This window comes from Aphelocoma coerulescens, chromosome 15, assembly GCF_041296385.1.
Source record: "Aphelocoma coerulescens isolate FSJ_1873_10779 chromosome 15, UR_Acoe_1.0, whole genome shotgun sequence".
Classification (NCBI taxonomy): domain Eukaryota; kingdom Metazoa; phylum Chordata; class Aves; order Passeriformes; family Corvidae; genus Aphelocoma; species Aphelocoma coerulescens.
Genome location: NC_091029.1, coordinates 13407924 through 13433625, shown reverse-complemented (window position 1 = coordinate 13433625; position 25702 = coordinate 13407924). Strand labels below are relative to the sequence as shown.

General features: G+C 51.0%; 1 protein-coding gene across 5 annotated transcripts in view; it reads left to right on the top strand.

Moving 5' to 3' along the window:
• NF2 (NF2, moesin-ezrin-radixin like (MERLIN) tumor suppressor) overlaps window positions 1–25702 on the top strand; it is a 47358-nt gene that overhangs the window by 11835 nt on the left and 9821 nt on the right. For 3 of the 5 annotated variants that reach the window (XM_069030590.1, XM_069030592.1, XM_069030594.1), the window contains exons 3-15: window positions 602–724; window positions 2917–3000; window positions 7354–7422; window positions 7568–7650; window positions 8287–8362; window positions 8590–8724; window positions 11196–11270; window positions 12785–12898; window positions 15779–15901; window positions 16274–16491; window positions 17122–17227; window positions 22285–22415; window positions 24579–24738. In XM_069030590.1, coding sequence (XP_068886691.1) covers window positions 602–724; window positions 2917–3000; window positions 7354–7422; window positions 7568–7650; window positions 8287–8362; window positions 8590–8724; window positions 11196–11270; window positions 12785–12898; window positions 15779–15901; window positions 16274–16491; window positions 17122–17227; window positions 22285–22415; window positions 24579–24738 — 1497 coding nt within the window. The remainder of the gene's footprint in view (window positions 1–601; window positions 725–2916; window positions 3001–7353; window positions 7423–7567; window positions 7651–8286; window positions 8363–8589; window positions 8725–11195; window positions 11271–12784; window positions 12899–15778; window positions 15902–16273; window positions 16492–17121; window positions 17228–22284; window positions 22416–24578; window positions 24739–25702) is intronic. The other 2 variants (XM_069030591.1, XM_069030593.1) reach the window with 1 other exon arrangement.

Genomic DNA, 25702 nt, shown 5'->3' with positions numbered 1-25702 from the left:
TTGGTTGTTGAGAAATACAGAGAGCTTGGGAGGAGGAAAACCAGAGTGAAAAGGAGATGGGGATAAGGGAGGAAATACCTCCCAAATATGTGGGGGTGGGTTTTGGAGGTGTCAGATGTGGCTCTGTTCGCATCCAAAGGATGTAACGCTACAACCAGATGGTCACGGACACTGAGGGAGGTTTGGGTGTCTCACCTCTCCTGCTGAGATTTTAAACCACCATTTAACTGGGCAGTACAAGGGAAAGGTGGTGAAAAACACCACTAAAATAAATCCAGTGCAGGGGAACAAGGAGAAGGTCGGGTGGTGGCGCAGCAGGATCCAGCCTCGCTCCGCAAGGACCAGGAGAGGCAACGAGCACACGGCAGATCAGGATCAACCTTCACTGTCTCATTTCTCATGCTGTTTGTTTCTGCCTTTTTTTGTTCCCTTGCATCATTAGGAGTGTCAGAAATGTTTGTTTTCTTTTTTTAACTACAGTGTCTGAACTATTTAGGTCTGCTCTAGATGTCTAAAAGTGTCTGACAAAAGATGTGCTGATCTGAACAGAAGGGAGCTAGGTCTTGTCTGGAAGAAACCAAATGGCTTTTGTATCCCACAGGTCCTGGATCATGATGTCCCCACAGAGGAGCCCAAAACCTTTCACTTCCTGGCCAAATTTTATCCTGAGAACGCAGAGGAGGAACTGGTCCAGGAAATCACCCAGCACTTGTTCTTCCTGCAGGTAGGAGTCAATATGGTGTTATCCAACCTGAGGGAGAGGGAGCCAGGATGAGCAGAAGGTTCCAGGGTCAGAGAGTTGGTCGGCAGAGTGTGCTCCACATCCTTATGTTCATATCTCTCCAAAGGGATGTGTCTTCAGCAACAAAAACTTCCTAAAATAGGTGAAGGATGGTTTTTGTGGAGGAAGCAGTCTGCCCAGACTGGCAGACCTCTGAACTGGCAGTCAGGAATGATGAAGTGATCCATAATATCCATAGGTGGTGGCTCCGGGACATGAATCTGTCAGCCAAGGGTTCGTGTCCCTCTGCAGGGTATGGGATGAGCTGTGCTGAGGGGTGGCAGCTGCCTTTGGACGTGATGGCATCGTTGTGTGGAGTAGGGAGTTTCATCCTGGAGAGCAGAGTGCAGCCAGCCCGTTCCCAGGCTGTACAGCAAAGTTCACCTCCTCACAAAGCAGCCTCCAGGTAACTGGAGTGGAAGAAAATCCCAGCAGCTCAGCTCTCTGATGGAAAAACAGAGGAGAAGGGGCAACCTCACGGTCCCACCTGCCCCAGGAACTCCTGCACTTCAGCTAAGCATTTGGGAACTCTGGTGAACACGTCTTGGTTGGGTTTTTGTATTTAAATTACTCTACAAAACTTTGTGTCCTGAGAAATCAGTTCAGCTGATGATGTGGCAGTGCTGCATGGCTGGTAACAAGGAGCTGCTATCACAGGAGTTCTCTTTCAGAGACATGATCAATTTTCCGCCACAAAATCCATTTTCTGACACATTTTTCCTCTAAAGAGTTGCGTCAAGCACAGCTACAGGGAATAGAGAACTCCTGGACAGACCCCTGGGTATTCACTGGGATGTTTCAGCTGCTCTGTGGCTGTTAATTTGAAGATAAATGATAAAAATTTTTTAAAAGTCACTCATTCTTAAGTTTCTTACACCAAAGTTGAGGCAACCTGAATTTGGGAATACCTCTGCAGCCTGGAGGGTGTCCTGCCCTTTCCAAGTGAGCTCACCAGCCTCTTGATGCTCCTCACTCTTCCAAAGTCCATCTTTTTTCTCCAGAGCCAAAAGTGTTCTAAATGCAAAGTATTGCTGTTAATTTCCAAGCTTTGTCTCGTGCACTGGTGTCCCTGTAGGGTTATTTCTAAATGCCTCATTTGCCAGGAGCTTTATCCACGGTGAGGAGAAATGCTGTTGGCATCTTTGAGAAGGAAAATCAGAGAGGAAAAGCCATTCAAGCTGCATTTTCTAAATGCAGACCATGACTTTGCTGCTGGGATTTCTGTGCTGAGAGGAGCCTGGGCTCCTGAATGCATTTGGGAGACAGGAGCACATCTAAGCTTGTAAACTCTCCTGTTTTTTATCTTGATGCAGCAGAATATCTGCTGTGATTATGTTGTACCCAACTTTGAGGACTCAAAGCACGTTATAAATTCAAATTGATGTTCCTGCATCTCTGACAATCCATCTAAGCCTCCCAGGAAATCGGTTTTTTTACTGGTTTTTTTTTTTCCCCTATCTTTAATCAGGAAAATTAAGTGTGCCAACCCAAAAAATATCGAACATGACAGGTTTAATTTTTTAATGCACAGAAGCCAGGGAAGTAAAGCCCCGTGTGGCTTCGGGGACCTGCACGTTGGCTCTCCTGGGAGCTCGCACAGGGCTCTGCCTGCTGCTAAAAGCTCTGCCACGGAGGTGACCTGCAGCTCTCCGTGCTGGGATCGAGGAACTGGCCTCCAGCACAGGTGAGCACTGACTCACAATGAGGCCTGAATGTCCCAGAGCAAAGCTTGCAGTGCTCAGAGGCTCGGCTGCAAGCTGCTCTTTTATTTAGCAGCGTGGCTGGATGTCCTATCAATCCCTAGCATATGCCTTAAGAGGTTTTATCGCTGTGTTTACATGCAAGGCTTTTCCCCCCCTTGCCTTTAGCAACAGGATAGAGGTGCTGTCATTTTCCACATATAAATTTAGCTCTTCTCACCAAGCTGTCTGAGAAAGGTGGTCTGTGAAAGCCTGAGCCCTTCGGAGCCGCCAGAGACTTCCTGGGCCTGGACTGTGATTAGTGTTAGGAAAATTGTTAACTCTGTGTGGTTGACAGCTCGAGTTGAAACAAACTGCAGCCATCTGCTGTGACAGTCATGCTCTGCTGTGCTCCACTAAACGTGTGTTATCTGTCCTTTGCTGCTCTGTGTGCAGGTGAAGAAGCAGATTTTGGATGAGAAGATCTTCTGTCCTCCTGAAGCCTCTGTCCTGCTGGCCTCTTATGCTGTCCAAGCCAAGGTAGGCACCAAGGGATGCTCCAAGGGTCTGCTGGAGTGATGTTGCTCTAGGGAAGCCAGGTGCTTTGTGGTGGAGCCACTTCCTGGGGAAAGGGAAGGCAGGGAAAGCTGTGAAAGCTTGGGAAGTGAGGGGGCTACACCAGCACTGCTGCCTTCTCCACATGGCTGCTTCCTGGCTACCTCCAGACATTGGATGGGTTTTTTGCTTTCTCTTTCTAGGACTCTTTAGCAAATGCTCAGCTCATGAGCTGCTGAACCTGCTTGAGTGTGGCTTACTGCTGGAGCAGGTGAATTCCCTGAGCCTGAGGTTTTTTGGATCTCCTCCCTGCTTTTGCCACTGTAGCCAGAGGCAAGCCAGCTGTGAGACCCCCAGCTCCACTGCTCCTCCAGAGTACCTGTCATCATGAGAATGACTTTATTTCAGGGCTGGAGCTTGCCACATCCATTTTATTGCACTGTGAAAGGGCTTTTCCTGGCTTCTCCCTTTATCTTGGGTTTGACCTTGGCTGCTTGGCCTCACCAGACAGAGGGAAAAGTCGGCGCTCATTGAGTTGCCCTTGTTGCTCTGCTGGGTTCTGCTCTGGGCCCAGAGTGGGTGTTTTGCTGAGGATTTATTCCAGAGGACACTGTTCTCCAGTTTGGAGTGTGCAGTCTTGGACAGCTTGCCCAGGGCAGAGATTCCTGGGATGGAAGGAGCAGCCCAGGGTTCAAAAGCCAGGACATTCTTGCAGTGGGGGACATAATTGCTGCCTGTGTATGCACAACACGTGCTGCTGCTCCATTAACAGCTCCAGGAGCTCAGCTCCAGTTCATGTGTGCAAAGATCTTGTCTTTGGGTGAGGAGCAACTGCAGTCTGAGCACAGCCCAGCCACGTTATCTCTGCAGCTCACGTTGGTTCTGACTCTGATGGGATTTTGGGAGGCTTTGGCTCACAGGAGCGCAGGCAGGTGGCCATACCCTGGGTCTGGCGAGTCCAGCTGTCCTTGAGGAGCACGGCTGTGGAGAGGTTTAGGAGGAGCAGGTCTGTGGGGCCACCTTTGCTGGCAGTGCAGGAGAGGGGGCTTGGCCCTGTTGTCTGAAGAGAGGGCCTGATCCAGAATGGTTTTTTCCCTATGGCCATATAATTTTCCTCATAATGGAACCCTGGGTACCATGTTCTTTGATGGTAAGTGTTTGGATTTACTAGAAACTGCTGTTTTCTCCCCATAGTCAGAGTATTGATGAAACCATGTTTTGTTCAAGAGACTGATGAGCTAGGAAAAGAAAAGTTGCTTTTAGAAATGTTTCTGTTTGTGTGAAACATTCATTACTCTTATTAGAGTGCATGAGTAAACACTTCTTGGCTTTCTCTCCATTGACCTGAGCTGAGGATACGTAGGGAATGACTTTTCCTGCTGCCAAGATGAATAAACGTTGGGTAAATATTGAGCTCTGTTACCTCTTGGCCAGGACAGCTCCTGCTCACGAGTTCAGGAACAGGCTGTGACTTGGTGCGGGTCGGTTGTGCCATCCCCTTTGTCCTCTTGGCACCTTGGACATCCTGGGGTGTTGGGAGGAGGTCAGATGGGGTCAGAGCAGTTCTGACCGTGCTGAGATCAGGAGAAGGTGGAGGAGGGATGACTTTTCTGCTCTTCACTAATGGGCTTTTCTTCAGACATCCCTTTCCTTGCTGCCCCTCCAGCCTGGGATTCCCCCTGCGCTTTCATTCCCAGCAAAAGCGAGAGCTGAAAGCACATCTTTGGTAGGGAACTGGGAAGAAAGATGTTGCAGGTCATCTCCTTCCAGTTAAATAGGATCATGATGTCCTTCCTGGACAAGAAAGCAGGCAGTCAGCGCAGTAATTTCACTAATAACGTGCTGATTTGCATGATTAGGGGCATAATAGCCTGACACAGCAGCGTGTGTGCATCCAACAGCCACTTACTGACAGCCAGGTGCTGCTGGTCCATCCACACCAACCTGAGACAGCAAAGGAAACAGGGGGGTCATAAAAATAACAGCTTATTTATTTCCCTCTCGTTGTGTTCATTTGGGGAATTACTATGTGCTTTCCCCTCCAGCCCTGTTCAAACCACCCACACTGCTTTCAGAGGTTGGAGGTGGTTCAGGTTTTAAATAGCTGGGAAAGACGTGGGATCAACAGGAAAAAAAAATAAATTGGGAGCATCCAGGAGGTTCTTCTATTTTTTGCCCCTTAAATGCAGGTCGCTGCCGTGCTGCAAGTCTCTCAGCACTTCAGATCTCGTAGCACAGCAAACAGCTCTTTAATTATTATTGTTTTTCCCCAAAACAAGCAATACTTGGTGTTAATTTGGAGCTGAGCGTGCCTGTGTTTATCCAATCTAAGCCAGGCGTGTGATTGTGGTAAAGGCAATTCCATGCCCAATCATGAATATTAATCACAGAGTTCAATTAACAGGAGCTGAAATTCCATGACAGTTTGAAAGTAATGATTTAATTGAAAAGGCCTTTAGAAAGTACGTTTGCAAAATCATTTGAGCCAACAAATTCTGCAATACTTAAGCCATTTGTTGATTTTTGACTTGTGAATAATTAATGTTCTCATCCAGACTCCCCTCTCAGTACAAATATTCCTCTGGGACACGGCAGTATTTTTCAGCACATGAAAAGTCACATAATCCATACTTAGTCTTGGATCTCCGTGGAAGATCACAACAGAAAATAATCGTGTTAATCCTATTTGCTATTATTTTCATCACCTAAAAATGATTTACCTGCTGCCTGTCCAAGGTTATTGGAGTTGTTTCCTTCAACAGTGCCACGTTTTTAGTGCTGCTTCCTTTGAGGGGGGGCTCAAGGGCCGTGTACCTGCAAAGTGCTGCATCCTGAGGAGCTCCAAGACCTTGGAAGACAGAGTTACTGCTGCTCAGCACCCTCCTGGATGAAATCCGGGCTGCTTTTGTTCTATTAATTGAAGTCTGAGTCAGTGTAGGTTGTTGTTACATGCTCCCTTCGCATCTGCATTGGCTCCAGATCAATATTTGTGTCTTTAATCCCCACGTGTTGTCTCCCAAGCCGAGAGGTGGGATGTGTGTAGACTTCTGATGCTGAGCTCTGGTTTTGGTGCACGATGCGATGGTCCTGGCACAAAAAGGTGGCTGAGAGGAAAAGCCTCCTGACTTGTTACATGACCACCGAGTGCTTCTTGGTCTTGGGTTTAAAAATTGGCACCATTTTGCACTTCCTGAGCTGAGGTTGCTTGGAAAAGCAGGAAGGGAAGGGCTGCCTTGCTTGCAGAATGAGTGGCTTGAGCAAAGGGTGCCATGTCTTGTGCAGTCAGGGACTGCCACCTGTGTCAGTGCAGAAGTCCTGGTTGCCAGGTGAGTGGAAGTCACAGCACTCTTTGTACTTGCCTCACGTGCTTCGTTCCTCTCCTCCTGAACTTGCTGCGTTGTTGGAGGAGCCGTTTTCCAGCCCTCTGAGGCCATGCAGGAGGTAAATTCATTTTCACATGCACCGCAGGGACACGCGGCTCTTCAATCTGTTAATAAGCGGTTTTCTTTCTCAGTCACTTTATATGCTGCTCAAAGAGATGTAAATCTAAACAAATACCAGTAATTAGTGGATGCACTTAACAAATCTGAATTGGATTCCATGACCCAGTTGAGCAACAGACCCTCTGACAGAAGAGCCACCACCTGCCTGAGAGGAGTCTGTCGAACTCCTCTAATTTTTTTGATATTTATTCATTAGGATGATGAGCAGTGGCAGAGGAACTGCCATCTGCCTAACCTGGATTGCTGCTATCCATCAATTTTTGGGGACAGGTCTTTGTCCATGGCTTGTTTCCTTGTTCCACTACCTGTGGAACTGCAAGGACCTCTCAGCTATAGAATCTTGCCCTGCATTGGGGGAAGTGTTAATTAGGACATGATAATGAGAATAGAATAGACAACCATCATCTAGTCCAGCTGGACTGATGGTGGACATCAACTGGTGATGGTCATCAACTGAAGCTGGGGGAAATGGTAGAGTCACCATCCCTGGAAGTGTCCAAAACTGAGCTCTTGAGGACCTTAGGGGTGTTCAGTCACCGGCTGGACTTGGTCTTGGAGACCTTTTCCAACCTTAATGATTCTGTGATGGTGGGAAGTTTTGTTCTGCTCCCACCTCTGCTGCATGATAAGAAGAAGCTCTTTGTTTCTCTTGGCAATGAAATGACAAAGAAACCCAGGTTATTCAGCTTAGAGAGCAGCAGGTTCTCTGCTCATGGGGTGGAGGGGTGAGCAGGCCATGTTTGCTGTCTCTCAGGGCTGGGTGTGAGGGGCTGAAGTGTTTGACTTGCCCTTGTTGTTAACGTGGGGTGGGCACCGTGTCTGTGCTTCTTCCCAGTACGGCGACTACGATCCCAACGTCCACAAGAGAGGCTTCCTGGCACAGGAGGAATTGCTTCCCAAGCGGGTAAGGCGCTCAGCGGAGCCGGGGAGTCGGTGTCCAAGCTGTCCTGAGGCTGGACATGGTGCTGGGACCTGTCTTGGTGGGTTTGGCTTTCTTGCTGAGCCAGGAGCAGCACTGTGACCTGGTCTGTGTCTCCCATCTGTCCCAGGTAATAAACCTGTACCAGATGACTCCAGAGATGTGGGAGGAAAGGATAACAGCCTGGTACGCGGAGCACCGGGGCAGAGCGAGGTGAGCCTGTGCTGCTGTGCTGGGGCAGGGCCAGTCCCCTCCCCTGGGGAGTCACCAGCCTTTGGGGAGCTTGGGCAGGCTCTGGGTGAGCTCTGCCAGCAGGTTAATCCCAGCACATCTCTGCAGCAGCCTTGGGAAGAGCTCAGAGCTTTTGCTGATGGCTCTGCATGTGCCCTGCTGTCCCCTGGTTGCTGTCAGGGCCCTTGAGAGAATTTAGGAATGATGCAAAGTAAGGACTCACCTCCATCATGGATCAGGGGGCTTCTGGGGCTGGGAAAAGAAATAGGGATTCAAACTGTGTATGGCTGCCTCAGGTGGCAAAATGCTCCTCTTGGGGGATAAACCTAAAGCCATGGATCTGAAACAGTGACATCCCAGCCAGGGATTTCCTATTTATGCTGAAGGGATTGGGAGGTGAACAAAGCCAGGCCTGGAGTGCTGCATCTCAGCAGCCACTCACATTCTGGCAACTGCAGAGTGGGATTTGCTCTTGGACTTTATTGATCTTGCCAGCAAAGACAGGATTGACCTGTGTGATAGAGACAGTCCAGGCTTTAAAGCCTGGTGAGTGCTTAGGATCAGCAGGAGCAGCCATGTCCCTCTCTGATCCTCCCAAATGCTGTTCCTGCCCCACAGAGATGAAGCTGAAATGGAGTATCTGAAGATAGCCCAGGACCTGGAGATGTATGGCGTGAACTACTTTGCCATCAGGGTGAGTTGGGTGGGTTGGGGCTCCTGTTTTCCTGCCAATGTCATCTCCATCTCCTGGAGAGCCAGGAGAGCTGGGAGGTGGCATTTTGGGGAGCCCCAGCTGTGCTGAGGGGAGGCAGCAGCTCCTGGTACCCAGTGCTGGGTCACTGCTGGGGGCTGGCTGAGGAGGGGACAGTGGTTCATGTCTGACCCTCCCAGTGATTCCTGCTCTTTCCTTTCCTCATGCAGAATAAAAAAGGCACAGAGCTGCTCCTTGGAGTTGATGCCTTGGGTCTTCACATTTATGACCCAGACAACAGGTTGACCCCTAAAATCTCCTTCCCATGGAACGAGATCCGGAATATCTCCTACAGTGATAAAGAGGTATGGATGTGTCTCACCTCCTCCCTGAGAGCAGTAAGAACACAACTGGGATTTAAAATTATTTCTCTTGGCTTCTCTGTCTGCTGTGCTTGCTCTCACCAGCTTAGCTAAGGGCAGCTCAACTCCTCCAGCTGAAACCTTACTCCAAGCCTTCCTGAAACCTTGCAGGAGTGGGCGTGCAAGGGGTCACTGCAGAGCTGCTTCTCCTCTTTGGTTTCAAACCTTCTATGTAATAATCTTTTCAAAAACCCCAAATTGCTGTTGATGTGCTTAGCCCAAATACCAGAGTTCAGAAGTTAAAATCTCTTCTTTACTGAATATATTACAGTATTTATTACTGTGGATATATTCTGTATTATGGAATACAGGGAGATGTATTCCTGGGGAGAAGAGCTCTTGCCATCTCATTACATCATCTTGGGTTTCAGGCTGCTGGGCTTGGCATAGCAGCCGAAATCTTTTTGGGATGTTGAGCAATTTAAGCCTGCTGTTGGATTTATTAAATCCAGTCTAAATATGGGTCTTTGGGATTGTTGGCCCCCCAACCTAATTGAGAACAGAAGTGCAATTGGCTGTGGAGGGGGGACTGAGCAGCTCCTTTGTAAGTCTGAGAGAGCTGCTCAAAGAAACCAGCTGCCTTCATGGTAAGGAAGAGAATTAACTTCTTAATTAAAAATGGTTTTCTAATCTAAACATGATATTGATCAGGGAAGCAGCTAAAGGTTTCTCATCAGCTGCGTTTATTGCATGTCTTGTGAAGTTTTATAAGCAGTAAATCCGTGCTGGAATTGCCTCCACTTGCTTTACTCCTTAAAGAGCTTCACGACTGCAAAAAGCCCAGCACTGAGTGACTTCCGAAGCTTCCCTGCCTGTGACAGTGCAGTGGGAGCTCCCCAGAATCCAGGGACTGACCCCTCCATAAGCAGGCCTTGCCACAGGACTGTAGCAGAGCTCTCTCCGGGGGAAAAGACGGATCCTTTCCATCAGCTCAATCATCTGTGTAACCAGGTGCCCACGAGCAGGCCTGACCTGATACAAGCAGGGCCAAGAGCTGGGAACAGCAGCTCTGCCAACACCACACTGGGGGTTATCCCTCCTAACAAAGATTGACTGTTCACATGGAGCTGAAACTCCTCTCCCAGCACGTTCCTGCTGCTGCTCTCAGTGACTGCTGGGGGCTCTGCTGGAGCCTCAATCCAGGGACGTTCATGCACGTCTGCTTTTGTGAAAGTCTTAAAAGATTGGCTCTTAAACTGCCAGAGCGAGGCAGTGCCAGGGCAGGGCCCTTTGCAGGCAGGGCCGGGTATTGACAGATCTCCCACTCTAATGGACACACTCTGTCTGCTCCAGCTCCTCAGCCCGTTATTTCTGTAGCGTGTGGGGGAGTGATGGAATATGTGCATGTCTCCTAAAAAATGCCATCTTGCAGAGCACTCCATCTCTTCAAGTACCCTTTTGATAGTGCAGAGGCTTCTCGTCGTCCCAGGGCTTCATTACCACTCTTGAGGGATTTGTGCCACCACTCTCCTCTCAAGAGAGCCACTGTGGGAGAGCTTTGGAGAGGGTGAAGCCGGGCCATGGGTAGAGAGGGTTGGCTGGCACATGGAGTGTAAATACAAGTTAGAGACAGGGAATAATAGTTTGAACTGTGGGGACGTCTTAGGGAACGGCTGAGTTCTGGAGAAGAAAATGCATGGAAAATTCTTGTGGGGAGCTCTTTTGAGTGGAGGTGTTGGAAGGGCAGCAGCTCCTTGCTGTGTTCCTAATGCAGCTCTCCTGCCCTTTTAACTCCCTGACAGGAGAGTGCAGCCAGATGGGAGTTGGGCTCTTCTCCCAGTTAACAAGTGACAGGATGAGAAGAAACAGCCTCAAGTTGTGCCTGGGAAGGTTTAAGTTGGATATTAGGGAAAATTTCTTCATTAAGGGGCTGCTAAACCCTGGCCCAGGCTGCCAAGGAAAGTGTTCAAAACACTTGTGGATGTGGCACATGAGGACATGGTTTGAGGGTGAACACAGTGGTGTTGGGTTGACACTTGAATTTGATGATCTTGGAGGGCTTTTCCAACCTTAATGATTCTGTGGTTCCATCAGGCAGCTGAGCTGGTTCTTCCTCCCTTTGGAAGCATCCTGAGTTCCTGCTGTGGTTGCTGTGTTCCCTGCAGCTCCCAGGAGAGCAGCACCTTGCCTGGGGAGGTGCTGAGCTGAACCCCCACCCCTGCAGGGTTCTCTGCAGAGGACACCAGCACCTGAGGCCCCAATGTTTTCCTGACTAGAGGAACAGTTGTCTCCTTGGCTGCTTTTGATGCCAGTCCTCTTGCTTGGCTCCGAGCCACGGGGACGGCTCTGAGCCGCGTGTCTGACCCTGCTGACCTGCTCTGAGCCAAAGCTTTCAGGAGGAATTTTATAGCTGCGTTTTTATTAAATGCACCACTCTCTGATAACTCTCTCCCTCTTTATTTTTTCCTTTTCAGTTTACGATTAAGCCATTGGACAAAAAGATTGATGTTTTTAAATTCAATTCATCAAAGCTGCGTGTGAATAAGCTGGTAAGTGCACAGACAGTCTTTTTTTACTGCCTGCAGCAGTGGGTTCTGCAGGGAGCGTGAGACAACGAGCTTTTGGGGCTTTTCCTCTGAGAGGGAGCTGCTGCTGTGGAGCTGTGATGGGGTGTAGCAGTTACTGCTCGCTGAAGGAGGGAAGGGGGAGGCTCAAGACAAGCTGCTCCACAGAACCTATCCCCCTTCCCTGTTTTTTGCTGCCTTTTGGAGCTCTTGGCTTTCAGCTGACCTAAATAGTGGAAGCACTTAGTGAATACAACTCCCAGCTTTGCTCAGTCCCTCTTTCTTCCCCTGTGGATCTTTCCCATTCTGCCCTGTGTTGTAGCTTTCCCTGTTTTGGGGGACACCTTTACCAGAGTCCTGGCTTTTCCCCCTCTGAGGACACTCTGCTTGGACAAGGATGGACTGCATTGAGCTGTCCATGTTGGAGACCAGCTTTAGCTGATGTTCTGGCTTTGGATCTGTTGTTGGGTCACACAGGGACCTTTGCTGTCCTGGTTGTTGGCTGTGCTTCACGTGCCATAGGAAATGGGGCTTCCTCATTCCCTGCATCATCAGGTTCATAGTGCTGAAAGCTCCTCTGACTCCAGAGCAGTCATTTGTGACTTGGGAAATGCCATTTGTGACCTGGGTTGTGGCTGCCCCTGGATCCCTGGCAGTGCCCAAGGCCAGGTTGGACATTGGGGCTTGGAGCAGCCTGACGGTGGAAGGTGTCCCTGTCCGTGGCAGGGGGTGGCACTGGATGAGCTTTAAGGTCCCTTCCAACCCAAACCATTCCATGATTCTGATCGTGATTTTATGAAATGGAAGAAGAGCATGTAAATCAGTCCTTTAGAAAAGAATCCAAATTTAGAACCCTGCTTTTATTGCCAAAAAAATCTTTTCACTCCTCTGTGTGCCCACCTTGTGCTAACCCTCCTCTAGCATTGCCACCTCCCTGGTCCTTACCAGAGAGAGACCCACACTGAGGCTCAAATCCCTTCAGCAAAGGTATCTGGAGATGCCCAAGTAAGTTTTTTGATAAGCCTTCTGTTTGTCCAAATGGAAAGTGGTTTTCCTTTTTTTTTTCCTTTTAATTTATTTTTCAATCTCAGTGCCTTAGACATACACTGGGGAGAAGGTGCAAGTTGATCTTGAGCCTAAAGAAAGGGGGCAGTGAGAACCAGGGAACCGGGCAGAGCTGTAGCAGTTTTTATTTCATTATTTGGCCTCTTGCCTTTTTAGGGTGGGTGTAAAACAACACCCAGGCTGTGCTGGAGGCACAGAAAATTGGTCTCTGCAGAGAGCTGCTATACCCAGGAGCTGGTGTTTGGTGTGGGACCTGGCTCCCTGCCCCTCGTACGGCTGTGAGAGCTCGCAGGGCTGGAGCTCAGTGGGTGGAAGCACTAACAAGCACCAAATCAAAGCAATTCTAGTGTTTTTGTGTGTCAAGAATACAAACCACCTCATCGCCATCACGTGTACAGCTGTTTCTCTCCGCTCTTCACCCCTGACTGGAACAGATTCTTCAGCTGTGCATTGGCAACCACGACCTCTTCATGAGGAGGAGGAAGGCAGACTCGTTGGAGGTCCAACAGATGAAAGCACAGGCCAGGGAGGAGAAGGCCAGGAAGCAGGTGAGCCACATGTCCCAAAACCAGTGAGCCAGAATCAGAAATGCAGATGGGCTTGGGAAGATCGGGTCTCTGGAACGGCGTCAAAGCAGCTTTAAGGGAAGGTCCAGCTGAACATGTTTCAGTAGCCTGCTCCCAGTTCTCCAGTCATCTCAGCTTGGCTCTGCAGGTTGAGAGCAGCCTGAGCCCAGCCCCCAATTTGGGAACAAAACTGAGAGGACAGGAGGAAAGAGCTGTCCTGGGTGTCTACAAGTGGCAAGATGTGTGTTGGGACAGTTGGTGCATGAGGGGGAGCTGTGCTGTGCCGTAGCTCTTCACCTCATTTCTAATTGTGGGCTGATGGAATGCATGCCACCATTCCGGGCTGTGCAGCCTGGAATGCTAATTCCACACTGGCCTCTCTCCGTGCCACGGGTCAGCCCGGGCGGCCGGCACGGCACGGCGGAGGCAGCGGCGTGGAGCCCACGAGCAGAGATCAGCAAATTGAATTGTATGAATCATTGTTTTCTGCTCGTAGACCTTTTCTACTCACTGAAACCCACACAGCTAATCTGAGCACTGGTGCTCGGAATATAAATGGCCCTTTAGCAGGGAAGCCACCAGAGAGGAGCAGGAGAAGCCAGAGCAGTCACTGCACCCAGCAGGGGCTTGTGCTCACGAGTCTGGTGCCTTACTGGGTTTGAGTGCGGCCACAGAGGTGCTTGTGTAGGGTGGAGGTGCCCAGCTGGCCTGGAAATGGGGCATGGCTGCTCCATGAGGCACCTCTCTTGGTGTTTGTGTGGGGTGGAGGTGCTCAGGTGGCCTGGAAATGGGGCATGGCTGCTCCATGAGGCACCTCTCTTGGTGTTTGTGTGGGGTGGAGGTGCTCAGGTGGCCTGGAAATGGGGCATGGCTGCTCCATGAGGCACCTCTCTTGGTGTTTGTGTGGGGTGGAGGTGCTCAGGTGGCCTGGAAATGGGGCATGGCTGCTCCATGAGGCACCTTTCTTGGTGTTTATGTGGTGTTGAGGTGCTCAGCCTGGCTGGAGATAGGATGAGACTTGTCCTTCAGGCACCTCCTGAGGCAGTTCCCCCTCCTGGAGCTCATGGAGTGGCAGGAGAAGACAGGACTCGAGTCACTACAAGCTCCACTGGGGAAGGGAGACTTTGTGCTTCCCACAGGGATTCCTCTGGTCAGGAAGGAGTTGGCACTATAGAACATTAAGGTTGGAAAAACACTCTGAGATCTCCAACCATCAACCCAGCACCGCTGTGTTCACTAAGCCATGACCTTATGGAGCAGAAGGTTCCTTGGAAGGAGTGGCACGGTGTCCAAGTGCTGGTGGCTTCAGGGATGGGTGGTCAGGCATTGGAATGGGCTCCCCAGGGAACTGGTGGGATCACCATCCCTGGAAGAGTTCAAAAGTGGATGTGGTGTTTTGGTGTACGCAGCAGTGCTGGGATAATGGTTGGGCTTGATCTTAGAGGGCCTTTCCAACCGTAACGATTCCATGAGTCTGTAGGTTTTACAGTCTGTGAGTTTTTGGTGTGTTTGGATAACACCAGATCCTGTGCTTCTTTGGGCTGCTGGGAGAGGTGAGGGCACTGGGAAGGAGAGGGCACTGGGAGGGAGCAGCAGCTTATGGCTTCATGTGAGCTCCCAAATCCAGAGCACTTGGACTATGTGGGAAAGGTCAGGCTCCTGCCCTGCTCCCTCCTCCCTCCCCAGCATCCACAGTTGTTAACTGGTTTCAGAAAGCCCTTTTAGATCAGGAATTCTTGTTAATGGAAGTCCTGAGCGGGATGCAGATCATAATGATAATTAATGAGGGGAACCTTTAATAGAAGGAAGCAGAACGGTTGGAACAGTGGGCGTCCCGCTTTCAGAGCACAGCTGGTGTCCAAGGAGCAGAGAAATGTGTCTTGTCTCACTTCCTTCCCTTATTAAACCCAGCAGGTCTCCTGTCCTGGCTGCAGCGTGGATATTTATAATGCCCCATCCCTGTGGGATAGAGGGATTAAACTCAGTGTGTTAATTAGCCCAATGGCTCCCTTGGGCTCTTGGCTAGTGGAGGGGCCATCCCTGGGCACAGCAACCCTGCCAGCATCTTCTGGGAAGAGCTGCCAGATCCTGGTGGCTTGGATCTTCCCCTCCTGGAGAAGCATTGCTGTTCCCTGCAAATGGAGAGGGTTTCTTGTATCCAGGAATTGCCAGAGGTGGTTGCACTCTGTGTGACCTCCCTCTAAACGAATGGAAGTGAAGGTTCCAGGATGCTGGGTTGGATATCTGATCAAAAGGAGCAGCTATCTCTGTCCTTCAGCCTCCTGCCACATGCTGTGGTGTTTGGGAGATGCCCTCGGACTGTCCTTAAACCCAGTCCTGCTGTAAGACACTCCAGAGAGTTAAACTGGAGATCTTGAGACCCACTTGTCCTGGTCTGCCCTGTGATTCAGCCTAGGAGGGCACTGTCTGGGGACATCATCACCTGCAGGCAGCTTCTGTGGCCATGCTGTGAGTGACAGCCTGAGCAGAGGATGGGAATTGCCTCCGGAATGGCACTTTTCAAGGGAGCTTCAAACAGGTTGCCCAGGGCAGTGGTGGAATCACCATCCCTGGAAGGGTTAAAAACACGTGTGGATGTGGCACTTGGGGACACGGTTTAGGGGTGCCCTTGGCTGTGCTGGGAGAACAATCGGACTTGATGATCTTGGAGGTCTTTTCCAACCTAAGTGATTCCATGATTCTGTTCTTTGATCAGGTCACCCCAGTCCAGGGATGTTCCCGTTGTCACTAAGCAGAGAGGAGGCAGCAGTGCTCTGACCCCAACTCTGGCTCTTTCTCATCCATGGAAAACCTTCCTCATGTGTGTTTTTCTCCTCACTTTCCCCAATCCCTTTTTCCCAGATGGAACGGCAGCGCCTGGCACGAGAGAAGCAGATGAGAGAAGAGGCTGAGAGGACCAGGGATGAGCTGGAGAGGAGGCTGATGCAGCTGAAGGAGGAGGCAACGATGGCCAACGAGGCTCTGGTAGGTCCCTGGGAGGCCGTTTCCCCAGCCCTGCAGCTGCTCCTCACTCTTTCCACTGCGGAAGCGTTTTTGGAAGCACACTACGACTGCCCTAAGACTGCTCCCAAACTGCTGCCAGTGGCCAGTGAGCAGCAGGCTGGATGGAGCTATTTCATCCTGCTGGGCTGCTTGGGAGGAGCACAAAGAGGATGATTTGGGACGGAGCCTGGGCACATCCCGGCCTCGGCGGCAGACGGCTGCAGGCTTTCACGGAAGGGAGGGATTCTATGGAGCGTGTCGGAGCGAGCAGCTCGGGGCCCTGCTCCGGGGGCTGTGGGCACATTTGGGGAGACATTGGCTGTGCTTAATGGCTTCGTGTCCTGGAATTGTCAGATGAGGTCGGAAGAGACGGCGGATTTGCTGGCGGAGAAGGCGCAGATCACGGAGGAGGAGGCCAAGCTGCTGGCTCAGAAGGCGGCCGAGGCCGAGCAGGAGATGCAGCGCATCAAGGCCACGGCCATCCGGACCGAGGAGGAGAAGCGGCTGATGGAGCAGAAGGTGCTGGAGGCAGAGATGTTGGCACTGAAAATGGCTGAGGAGTCGGAGAGGAGGTCAGAGGGTACAACCTTGCAGCTGCCTCTGCATTGCTTCCCACCCCCTTCAAGTTATCCCTCTGAGTTATCCTCCCTCAGCTTTCCCACATGTGTCCAACAGCAAATGGCCCTTGGGCCCAGCTGGTTTCCCTCTCCAAAAACCAGCTCTGCTTTTGGGTGCTTTCTGCCATCCCTCCCCTGCATTCCCCAAAGTATTTAACATTGATAACACTTGGAGGTTGTTCTTCCTCTGGATGGTAGATCTACATTCCCTATTCCCTCCTTATTCCTCTACTTATCTCGCAGTTGCTCAGTTCTCCTTTCCAGCCGTGAGTTCTGTTCCAGGTCAACCTTGAACAGAGACTTTGCTCCTTGTTAAAACTGGTGTTTCCACCCTCCTGACACCCGAGCCCAGGTCCCACGGTGAATGTGGCAGTGAGCAAGTAAAAGATCAGCCTTCTTTCCTTCCAGCTGATTACTCCTTTCCGTGTGAGAGCCTGCTGGGTGTCAGCCCTTCTGCTCGGATGAGCACAGCCCTTCTCCATCTCTCCCTGCCTGTTCCACACCTACGCTGGCATCCTGCTTCTCCATCCTCTCGTTCCTCCTGGCTCCAGTCTGACATGTGCTGTTTGCTCTTGGTCTTTGCAGGGCAAAGGAGGCTGATCAGCTCAAGCAGGACCTGCAGGAGGCTCGTGAGTCAGAGCGCAGAGCGAAGCAGAAGCTCTTGGAGATCACCAGCAAGTCTTCCTACACAGTAAGAGATCTGTATTGTAATTCCCAGTTCCATGCCCTCCTCTGTAGCCTGGAGGAGCCTCCTTCTCCATCCCAGCCACAGAGGGGGTTGAGCTGTCTCGTGGCTGCTCAGGAATCCTGAGCAGTGCTTGCCCTTTTCATCCCTGCATCTCATCCAGCAGAACTTCACTATGCTCTTTTTTTTTTTTCCCACCCACCTCTTGCTATGAGAGCAAAGGAGCTGCTGGGGAAATTAAAGCAGCAAATTTTAAACCAATTTAGCAGCCGTGTCAGAGCCCCACTTTGCCAGCATGTGTGGAGTGCAGCAGCTCAGCAATAACCTTTAAAATAGGGTTAAGTATGTCCTTATTCTTGTTAGGTGGGATAAACACTCTTCAGAACCTGTAAATTCATTCTTTGGGCATAAACTGGACTTTTATGTGCTGGAAAAAAACTTAACTTAAAGGGAGATTATTCCATAATTGTCCATTAAGAGGATTTCACACCTTCCTCTGAAGCATCTGGTCCCGGTTCCTGCCAGGCACCGAAATGCCAGACTAAATGACCATTGCTCTGACTTGTCTGGCAGCTCTTTTCCTCTGCTTCCCTAATTGTGCCTGCAAACCCCATTAGGTGTCCCCATCCCTGCAGCTCACACCTGCCAGCGTTCCTTCCTGGCCTTAGGGAAGGGGAAGAGCATCAGGAATAGGTTCGATGTGGGAGTTACAGACATGCCAGCACCAAGGCTTGTATTTGTACCTGCGGGCTCCTCCCCCCCTCCTTTGGAAACTTTAGAGGAGCAGATTAGGGAGGGGTTGAGAAGAAGCAACTTTACATCCCTATTCCCTGGAGTTCCCTGCAAGAATATTTGGAAGCTGTTAAAAATAACAGTGATGGAAAATAATCAGGTGCTCTCAGCTTTGGGACACTCAGTCAGTGAGAGCTGGATCAAGCCCAGCTTTGGGGTGCTCCTTCTTTTACAAGTCACTGGAATTCTGGGATGCACCAGCTCCTTAATTCTGGGTTTAACTTGTGCATAGGGAGTGGTGTCCTCATTGGAGCTCTTCTGCATGGCTACACCAGCCCAGTGTGGAATTTGGGCAGCTCTTCCCCATCCGTGTTCTCTCGTGTTGCCATGTCCATCCTTAGTGAAACCAGCAGAGCCTCAGCTCGAAGCCCTTGTGCCGAAATCCTGGTGCAGGGAGCAGCTGCGTGGCTCTTCTCTCTGCTCCTGTGGAGTTAGAGCCTCTTAGTGGGAATGTTGTGGGATTGCTCCACCCCTCCAGCTGCATCTGCCTGGAGGCAGAGCTGCCACTTCCAGACACATGGGGCTGTGTCCTCTGCCTTCCCTGAAGAGCCCTGGCCTTCTGGGCATGGCTGCCAGTGCCTGGTGGGAAGGGAAATGCTTCTTTCCCTCCCCGTTTTGGTGGCAGGGTCCCCTCATGCAGCTGCTCCTCCTGCCCTCTCCCTGCCCTAGGATGAGGGCCGTGCTGCACAGACTCCATGGCTGTTGTTTTCCAAGGTCAGGAGGAGGCTGGTGTGACCAGCATGTCCATATCCAGGTGAAAACACCTTGCTGGGCTCTTCCACCCTCTGTTACACTTCCCTGGATTGCCAGCACATGGAGGGACCCTGTTTTGAAAGCTGGTTTTGGGAGACTCGTGTCCCTCAGGTAAATGGCAGCTCTGATGAATGGTGCAGGATTCCGACTTTTCTCTTCCTGAACGGGGGTGTAACATTGGGCTTGTTCTTTTCCACGGTCCCAGACTTGTGCTGTGTCTTCCCCTGACACTGGGAGCTAAGCAGGACTTCCCAAGAGCAGGAGAGGAAGGAAGGAATGGATGGATGTAGAATCATTTAGGTTGGAAAAGATCCTTAAAAGATCAAGTCCAATCCCTAACCTAACTCTGTGCTGCAGAAAAGGCAAAATAAACAGTTAAATAGATACATTTTTCAACTTTCCAGTCTCCAGTCCTGGTTCTTTAAAGCTTGTTTCAGTGTCTTTTTAGTCCTTGAAGCCCAGGCTGTTTTTATGATGTCACTGGTAGGTGATGCATGAGAAGTGAGACGTGGATCTGAGTCTCAGGCCGTCAGGGCTTGGAGAACAATTCATTCCTTATGGACTTGGCGACAGCTCTTTGCCTCCCTCAGTGCCCTTCAGGTGCCAGATAAAGGCAATCACCTCCTCTCTGATCCTGTGGGAGCTCTAAGTAGCTGGTTTGGGCTTGCCCAAATTCTTGAGCAGCAGAGTAAAGGCAGTGGCAGCACCAGGAGGAGCTTTCCCTGCGGGGGGAACCTCCTGACCTGCTCTGTGCTCCCGCCGGATTCTCCGTCTCGCTCTGTATTCCAGAGGGATCAGAGGGATGACCACTGCCAGCGTGGTGCCTGCCTCTATTAATGGCAGGAAATTGCTGTAATGCAGGAACAGGGCTTTGCAGTTTGTTCCTGGTGAGGAAACACATATGGAAAAAGCTCCCTGTCCCTTTTATCACCCCGTGGCTACGCATTAGAAGTAACAGCACCTGCTGCAACACCTGCTGGGGATTGTTGCAAATGGCAGGGAATCTGCACCAGGAATTCTGCCCCTCTGCCCCGCTCTGGTGAGACCCCACCTGCAGAGCTACCTCCAGATCCGAGGTACCAACAGAGGAAGGACCTGGAGCTGCTGGAGCCAGTCCAGAGGAGGCCACAGAGATGCTCCAAGGGCTCCCTCTGCTCTGGAGCCAGGCTGGGAGAGCTGGGGGTGCTCACCTGGAGAGGAGAAGGATCCAGGGAGAGCTCAGAGCCCCTTCCTAAAGTGCCTAAAGGGGCTCCAGGAGAGCTGGAGAGGGACTGGGGACAAGGCATGGAGGGCCAGGACACAGGGAATGGCTTCCCAGTGCCAGAGGGCAGGGCTGGATGGGTTATTGGGAAGGAATTGTTCCCTGGGAGGGTGGGGAGGGGCTGGGGTGGAATTCCCAGAGCAGCTGTGGCTGCCCCTGGATCCCTGGCAGTGTCCAAGGCCAGGCTGGATGAGGCTTGAAGCACCCTGGGACAGTGGAAGGTCTCCCTGCCCATGGCAGGGGTGGGATGGGATGAGCTTTAAGATCCTTTCCCACCCAACCCATTCCATGATTCTGTTAAATGCTTTGCTCCACATATCAAGCCCGTGCCTTTGAGAGCCCTGAACCTGCTCACTCTTTGCTTTTTCCATACTCTTCCTCACTCCTGTTGCTCTCTGGCTTCTCCACCAATTTTTTCCTTGCTCCGTGGCAGAGCTGTGCCGAGGGAAGAGAAGGAAGTGGCTGTAGCAACCCTGATGAATTGGCTCAGGCCTTAATGGCTGCAGCAAGTGAAACTCCTGCTCTACTGTTACTGCTGCTGTTGGGAGTTTTTAAAAACAAAACCCAACAAAGCCTGTGCTGAAAAAAAACAAGCTAAAGGTTGTTTGAAGGCCAGCAGGCTGGCTCAGATGCTCCTGGCTCCCCTGCGCTGCAGGGACGGGAGAACCTCACGTGGGAAGGGCTTTGGGAACACCTGTGTGCCTTACAGGGAAGGGACTTGAATGTCAATGGGATGCAAGTATTTAAATCAGTTAAGTGCTTTGGCAGACCTGTCCCCTTTCCTTCGAGACTGGAATTTAGGTACTGAGCTGTCCCTTCCAGCTCCTGCTCCAGAATTAATGTGCCTTTGTTCCCTGCTGGCAGCAAAGGGGGAGGAAGGAGTTGGGTTTCCTTGTCATGTGGGTCTTAACTCACCTGGAAGGCTCCAGCCAGGCCAAGTGCAGTTTGAGGCACCACCTTGTTTATGCTTGTACGAGGTGTTTGTGTTCCACCTCTGCCGCTCGATGAAATGTTGTCCCTCTCACATTTGTCCGAGCTGGGAAGGAGCCCTGGCTGTTTGTGAATTCCAGGCTGGTGGTGAGGGAACAGGCAGGTTATTGTGCAGAGTAAATCTGTCACCCCAGTGCTTGCAGGTCTTACTGAAGTGAAAACAGTGCCTGGAGTACCCCAAATAGGAGAAATGAGGGAAAGAAAGAACCAGCCGAAGCTCAAACTCTCGTTTGTTAGAGCAGGTACCCAGCAATGCCATTCCAGGTTTGGGCACATTGTTTTCCTTACAGGAATCCCTTAAAGCAAGAAGGAGCATCCAGGAGGGAGGTGGGGGATCTTTTGGATGCTGGGCTGAGTTTCTCATATCCCAGAGCAGGGCTAAGCAGGCTGGCAGCAGTTGTGACTCAGCCCCATCTGATGCCACTGTGCCACCCTTGACGTGTGCCCTGTTTGCCACCTCATCCAACGTGCTGCAGGAGCAGAGCCATGACTCCATCAGGCTCTTCCTCTTCTCCTAATGAGCCCATTTGTTAGAGGTGTGACAGAATTTTTGACTGAGAGGAAGAAGGGTCATTTTTTAGCAGAACATAAAATCTGAGGGCCTGGCAGTGGGTGTCACTGGGGGATATCAAAGCATTTTGCAGGAGGAAGGAAGTCCCAAATCCTCGCTCAGGTGTTCCAGGAGTGATTTGCTGTGTTATCTCAGCATTTCCAGCTGAATCTAGAAGTGGTTTTTAAACCTTTGGAACTGTAAATTACTGAGGAGATAAAAATGTGTCGGTACATCTCTGTGGACCTTGCTGGAATGGCATCCTTGGGGTCACATTGGTCTTTGCTCAGGCTTTGGGGAGCTGTGGAGTGCAGGACTCTGCTGTCTCACGGGGTCTTACATTGTCCCTGTTCACAGCTTGAACTTTATAAACCTGACTGGATGTTAAATAGCTGACAGATGACTCCCCAAGAGGCAGCTTCTGTCCAGCTTAAAAGTGACATAGCAGTGATAAACCCTTGATTTTACCAAGGTTTGTCAACAGATTTTGAAGGCAGGTGGTGTTTTGTCTCCTCTTTAGTGCTTCAAAGAGTCCTGGAGGAGCAATGGCTTGGAATTGAGGAGCAAATTGGGAATGGAGCAAGGGGATCTCCAGGCTGATCTGGTGCTTGGGACTGTGGGCTCGAGTGTTGCTCTGATTTTACATCAGCGCTGCAGAGCGTTTGCTGTAGTGACACTCGTGTGGCCCAGAGTGATTAATTTGTGCTCTCTCTTCAGCAGTCCATGAACTCGAGTACCACAGCACTGCCCACTGACCTGCCAAGCTTCAACCTCATCAGTGAGAGCCTCTCCTTCGACTTCAAGGATACAGACATGAAGAGGCTGTCCATGGAAATCGAGAAGGAGAAGTACGTGGCTCGCATCCAGTCCAAGATGGGCTGGGATTTGTGCTGGACATGAGCCAGGTGTGGCCAAGAAGGCTGAGGGCACCTGGGCTGTGCCAGCCCTGGGGTGGCAGCAGGAGCAGGGCAGGGCCCGTCCCCTGTGCTGGCACTGCTGGGGCACCTCCAGTGCTGGGGCAGCTCTGGGACCCTCCTGACAAGAGAGACCTGGAGGGGCTGGAGCGTGTCCAGGGAAGGGAACGGAGCTGGGAAGGGGCTGGAGCCCTAGGAGCGGCTGAGGGAGCTGGGAAAGGGGCTCAGCCTGGAGCAAAGGAGGCTCAGGGGGGACCTTGTGGCTCTGCACAAGTCCCTGACAGGAGGGGGCAGCCGGGGGGGTCGGGCTCTGCTCGCAGGGAACAGGGACAGGAGGAGAGGGAACGGCCTCAGGCTGGGCTGGGGAGGATATTGGGAACATTCCTTCATGGGCAGGGCTGTCCAGCCCTGGCACGGCTGCCCAGGGCAGTGCTGGAGTTCCCATCCCTGCAGGGATTGAACAGCCCCGTGGATGTGGCACTTGGGGACAGGGGTCAGCGGTGGCCCTGGCAGTCCTGGGGAATGGTTGGACTCGATGATCTCAGGGGGCCTTTCCAACCTGAGCAATTCTGTGCTTGTCCTGGCTGAGCATTTCCCTGGTGGGGACCTGGTGTCACAGACCTGTCCCTGCCACCTGCTCACAGGTGAGCTCAGGGCCCAACTCCAGGTAATTCCTCCCCCTGTGGGAATCCTGGCTCCTGTTCAGGCTGGAATTGCCCACGGTGGTGGAAAGAGTTAACAGGAGGCTGAGTGCTGGAGCCCTGAGCTTGAGGGTTTGCATTGTGTGTTAAGGTCCTGCACTAGGGCTTTAACCCCTTCTCCTTGGAATTTGTGTCACGTTCAGTTCCCCTATAAAAAGTGTTCCCCGGCAAGTTTGGATGTGATTATGAGCTTTGATCTTGTGTTTTCCTGAGGGTGTAAGTGTAGCCTTAGAAATTACCAATTGAGCAGAAATCAAAGCAGGTCAGATTTTAATCTCGGTAGTAATGATGTGCTTTGTTCATCGATTGGGTCGTAGATCAAAGCCACAATGGCTCTGTCATCCCGATGGCCAAAACTTCCCCAAGGCTGGAATGCCACACCCCTGGATCCCTCTCAGAGGGTGCTTCAGTTTGCCTCTGCTCAGTGCCCTCTCCCGTGTGTGAAATCACAGACCTAGAGACAGGAGATTAAGAACTTCTCAGAACTTTTCCCAAAGCCAGAAGGAAAAAGAAGCTGAAAATAACAGGATAATTCCTGGTTCTGTAGCCAGGTTGCTAACTAGGTCATGCTGCTCTCCTGAGCAGGGAGAGCTGCCTCTGCCAAATGCTGAGAGCAATAGGATGCTTTTCCCGTCTTCTCTGGGGCTGTTCTCTTTCCTCTGGTGCTGGGACAAACCTCTCTACAAATTTTGGCACTGGAAAGGGTTCCTGTTACCCTGCTGGCCCTCTGACCTGGCTCAGGGGGCTAATCACAGGTACAAAACTCACGGTGTGATTTTTCATTGTGGAAGGCAATTCAGGACGAGTCTTGGGAATGGCTGGAGTTGGGGGTTGGGGTTTTCCCCCTTCCTTGCTTTTTTTTTTTGGGAGACTTTCTCTGTGCCAGGGATGCTGTGTGTCTACAAGATACCTGATATTTTGGGGACAGCGCTTGCCCCCACACATTTTACAAGCTAAATCCCTCTAAAACACAACAATTCAGCACATCAGGGTCCTTCCTCATGGGAAGATTAATGGATTTGGGTTGTGGAGCAGGTTTGGGAAGGGGTACAGGGGTGTAAAGCTGTCCTGAGTAGCTGCTTAAACCACTGTGTGGTGTAAACCTGTGTCAGCTTCACTTGCAAATTGGGAGACTTAAAATACCACCCAGCTCAGGTTTCATTTTGTGTAATAATGTCACTTACACTTTTATTGCTGGCATGGCTGTCTGGGTCCTCTTTAATAAGGAACAAATAATTGCTCTGAGTAGCTCACTGTGTGCTATAAACTGATAGTATCAGTTCCACACGCTAAAAATAATGAAGAAAAGCTGTTTCTGTTATAATTCTGTTATCGGGTGTCACATCGCCACGTGCAGCTGGTCAGTGCTGACCCGGGGCTGTTTTGTGTGTGTTAGGGTGGAGTACATGGAGAAGAGCAAGCACCTGCAGGAGCAGCTCAACGAGCTGAAGACAGAAATCGAGGCACTGAAGCTCAAGGAGAGAGAGACAGCTCTGGATATTTTGCACAACGAGAACTCCAGCCGGGGCAACAGCAAGCACAACACTATTAAAAAGGTATCAGAGGGCCCCAGTTTGTATCTCCCCTGATGAAACCCTTGAAAAAGAGCCCTAAAATCACCCTGCTTTTGATAATCAAATTGTTGGATCTAGGTTTTCTTCCCCAGCAGCTTAGCTTTGAACAGACAATTACAGCTTCTGGTGCTCCTGGTGTCCTGACCCAGCCTGGTCTCTCCAGTGCTGTGGGGCGGGATGTGAAGGTCTCCAGGGTTGAGGGTCTTGCTGAACCTTCAAAGCTGTACAGGGATGTTGTTGGAAGGAATCTGCATCCCTAGAGAACAGGAAAAGCCCTCCCTGCCTATTGCAGCCATTCCCTTCGAGCACTGAGCTGGTCTGGTGAATAATGAGGGCAGAAATACTCCTGACTTAGGAGCTCTCAGTGGAAAAAGCCAAAAGCTCTTCCTCTCTTTTAATCTCTAGAGAAACCTGTAGTGCAGCTTCAGTCACTAACAGCAAAGCCTTTGCTGGCCAGGGGTGTGAGACCTCTGCTCCCTGGAACCACCTGCCTCCAGAAATGAGGCTGACATGAGGAACTTCAGCCAAAAATTCAGCCTGCCTGGGTCTGCTGACCCAGGGGTCACCTGAAAGCTCACAACAAAACCTCTTTATTTCTACATCCCGTCTTTTTCCTTTGGCTCAGTGCTGGGCTCTGTAATGAGGGGCTGGGGACACATCCACGATGGATTTGGTGGGATGTGGTGTCAGCCCCACTCACCTGCAAAGGCTTTTTCCCCTGCAAAGGCTTTTTCCTGGCTGGCTTTCTGCTAGCAGCTGTCCTCGGGAAGGATTCGCAAATCCGTACGGCACAGGACGCGGGCTGTGGTAACAACTCCAGGCTTGAAAAACAAATCCTGCTCTCTTTACTACTCCCAGCCACGAGTTACGTCTGAAAGGATTTGGAAATATCAGTTCTTGCCGACTTTCTTGGCTGGGAGTTTGTGATCACTGAATTGGGGCAGGA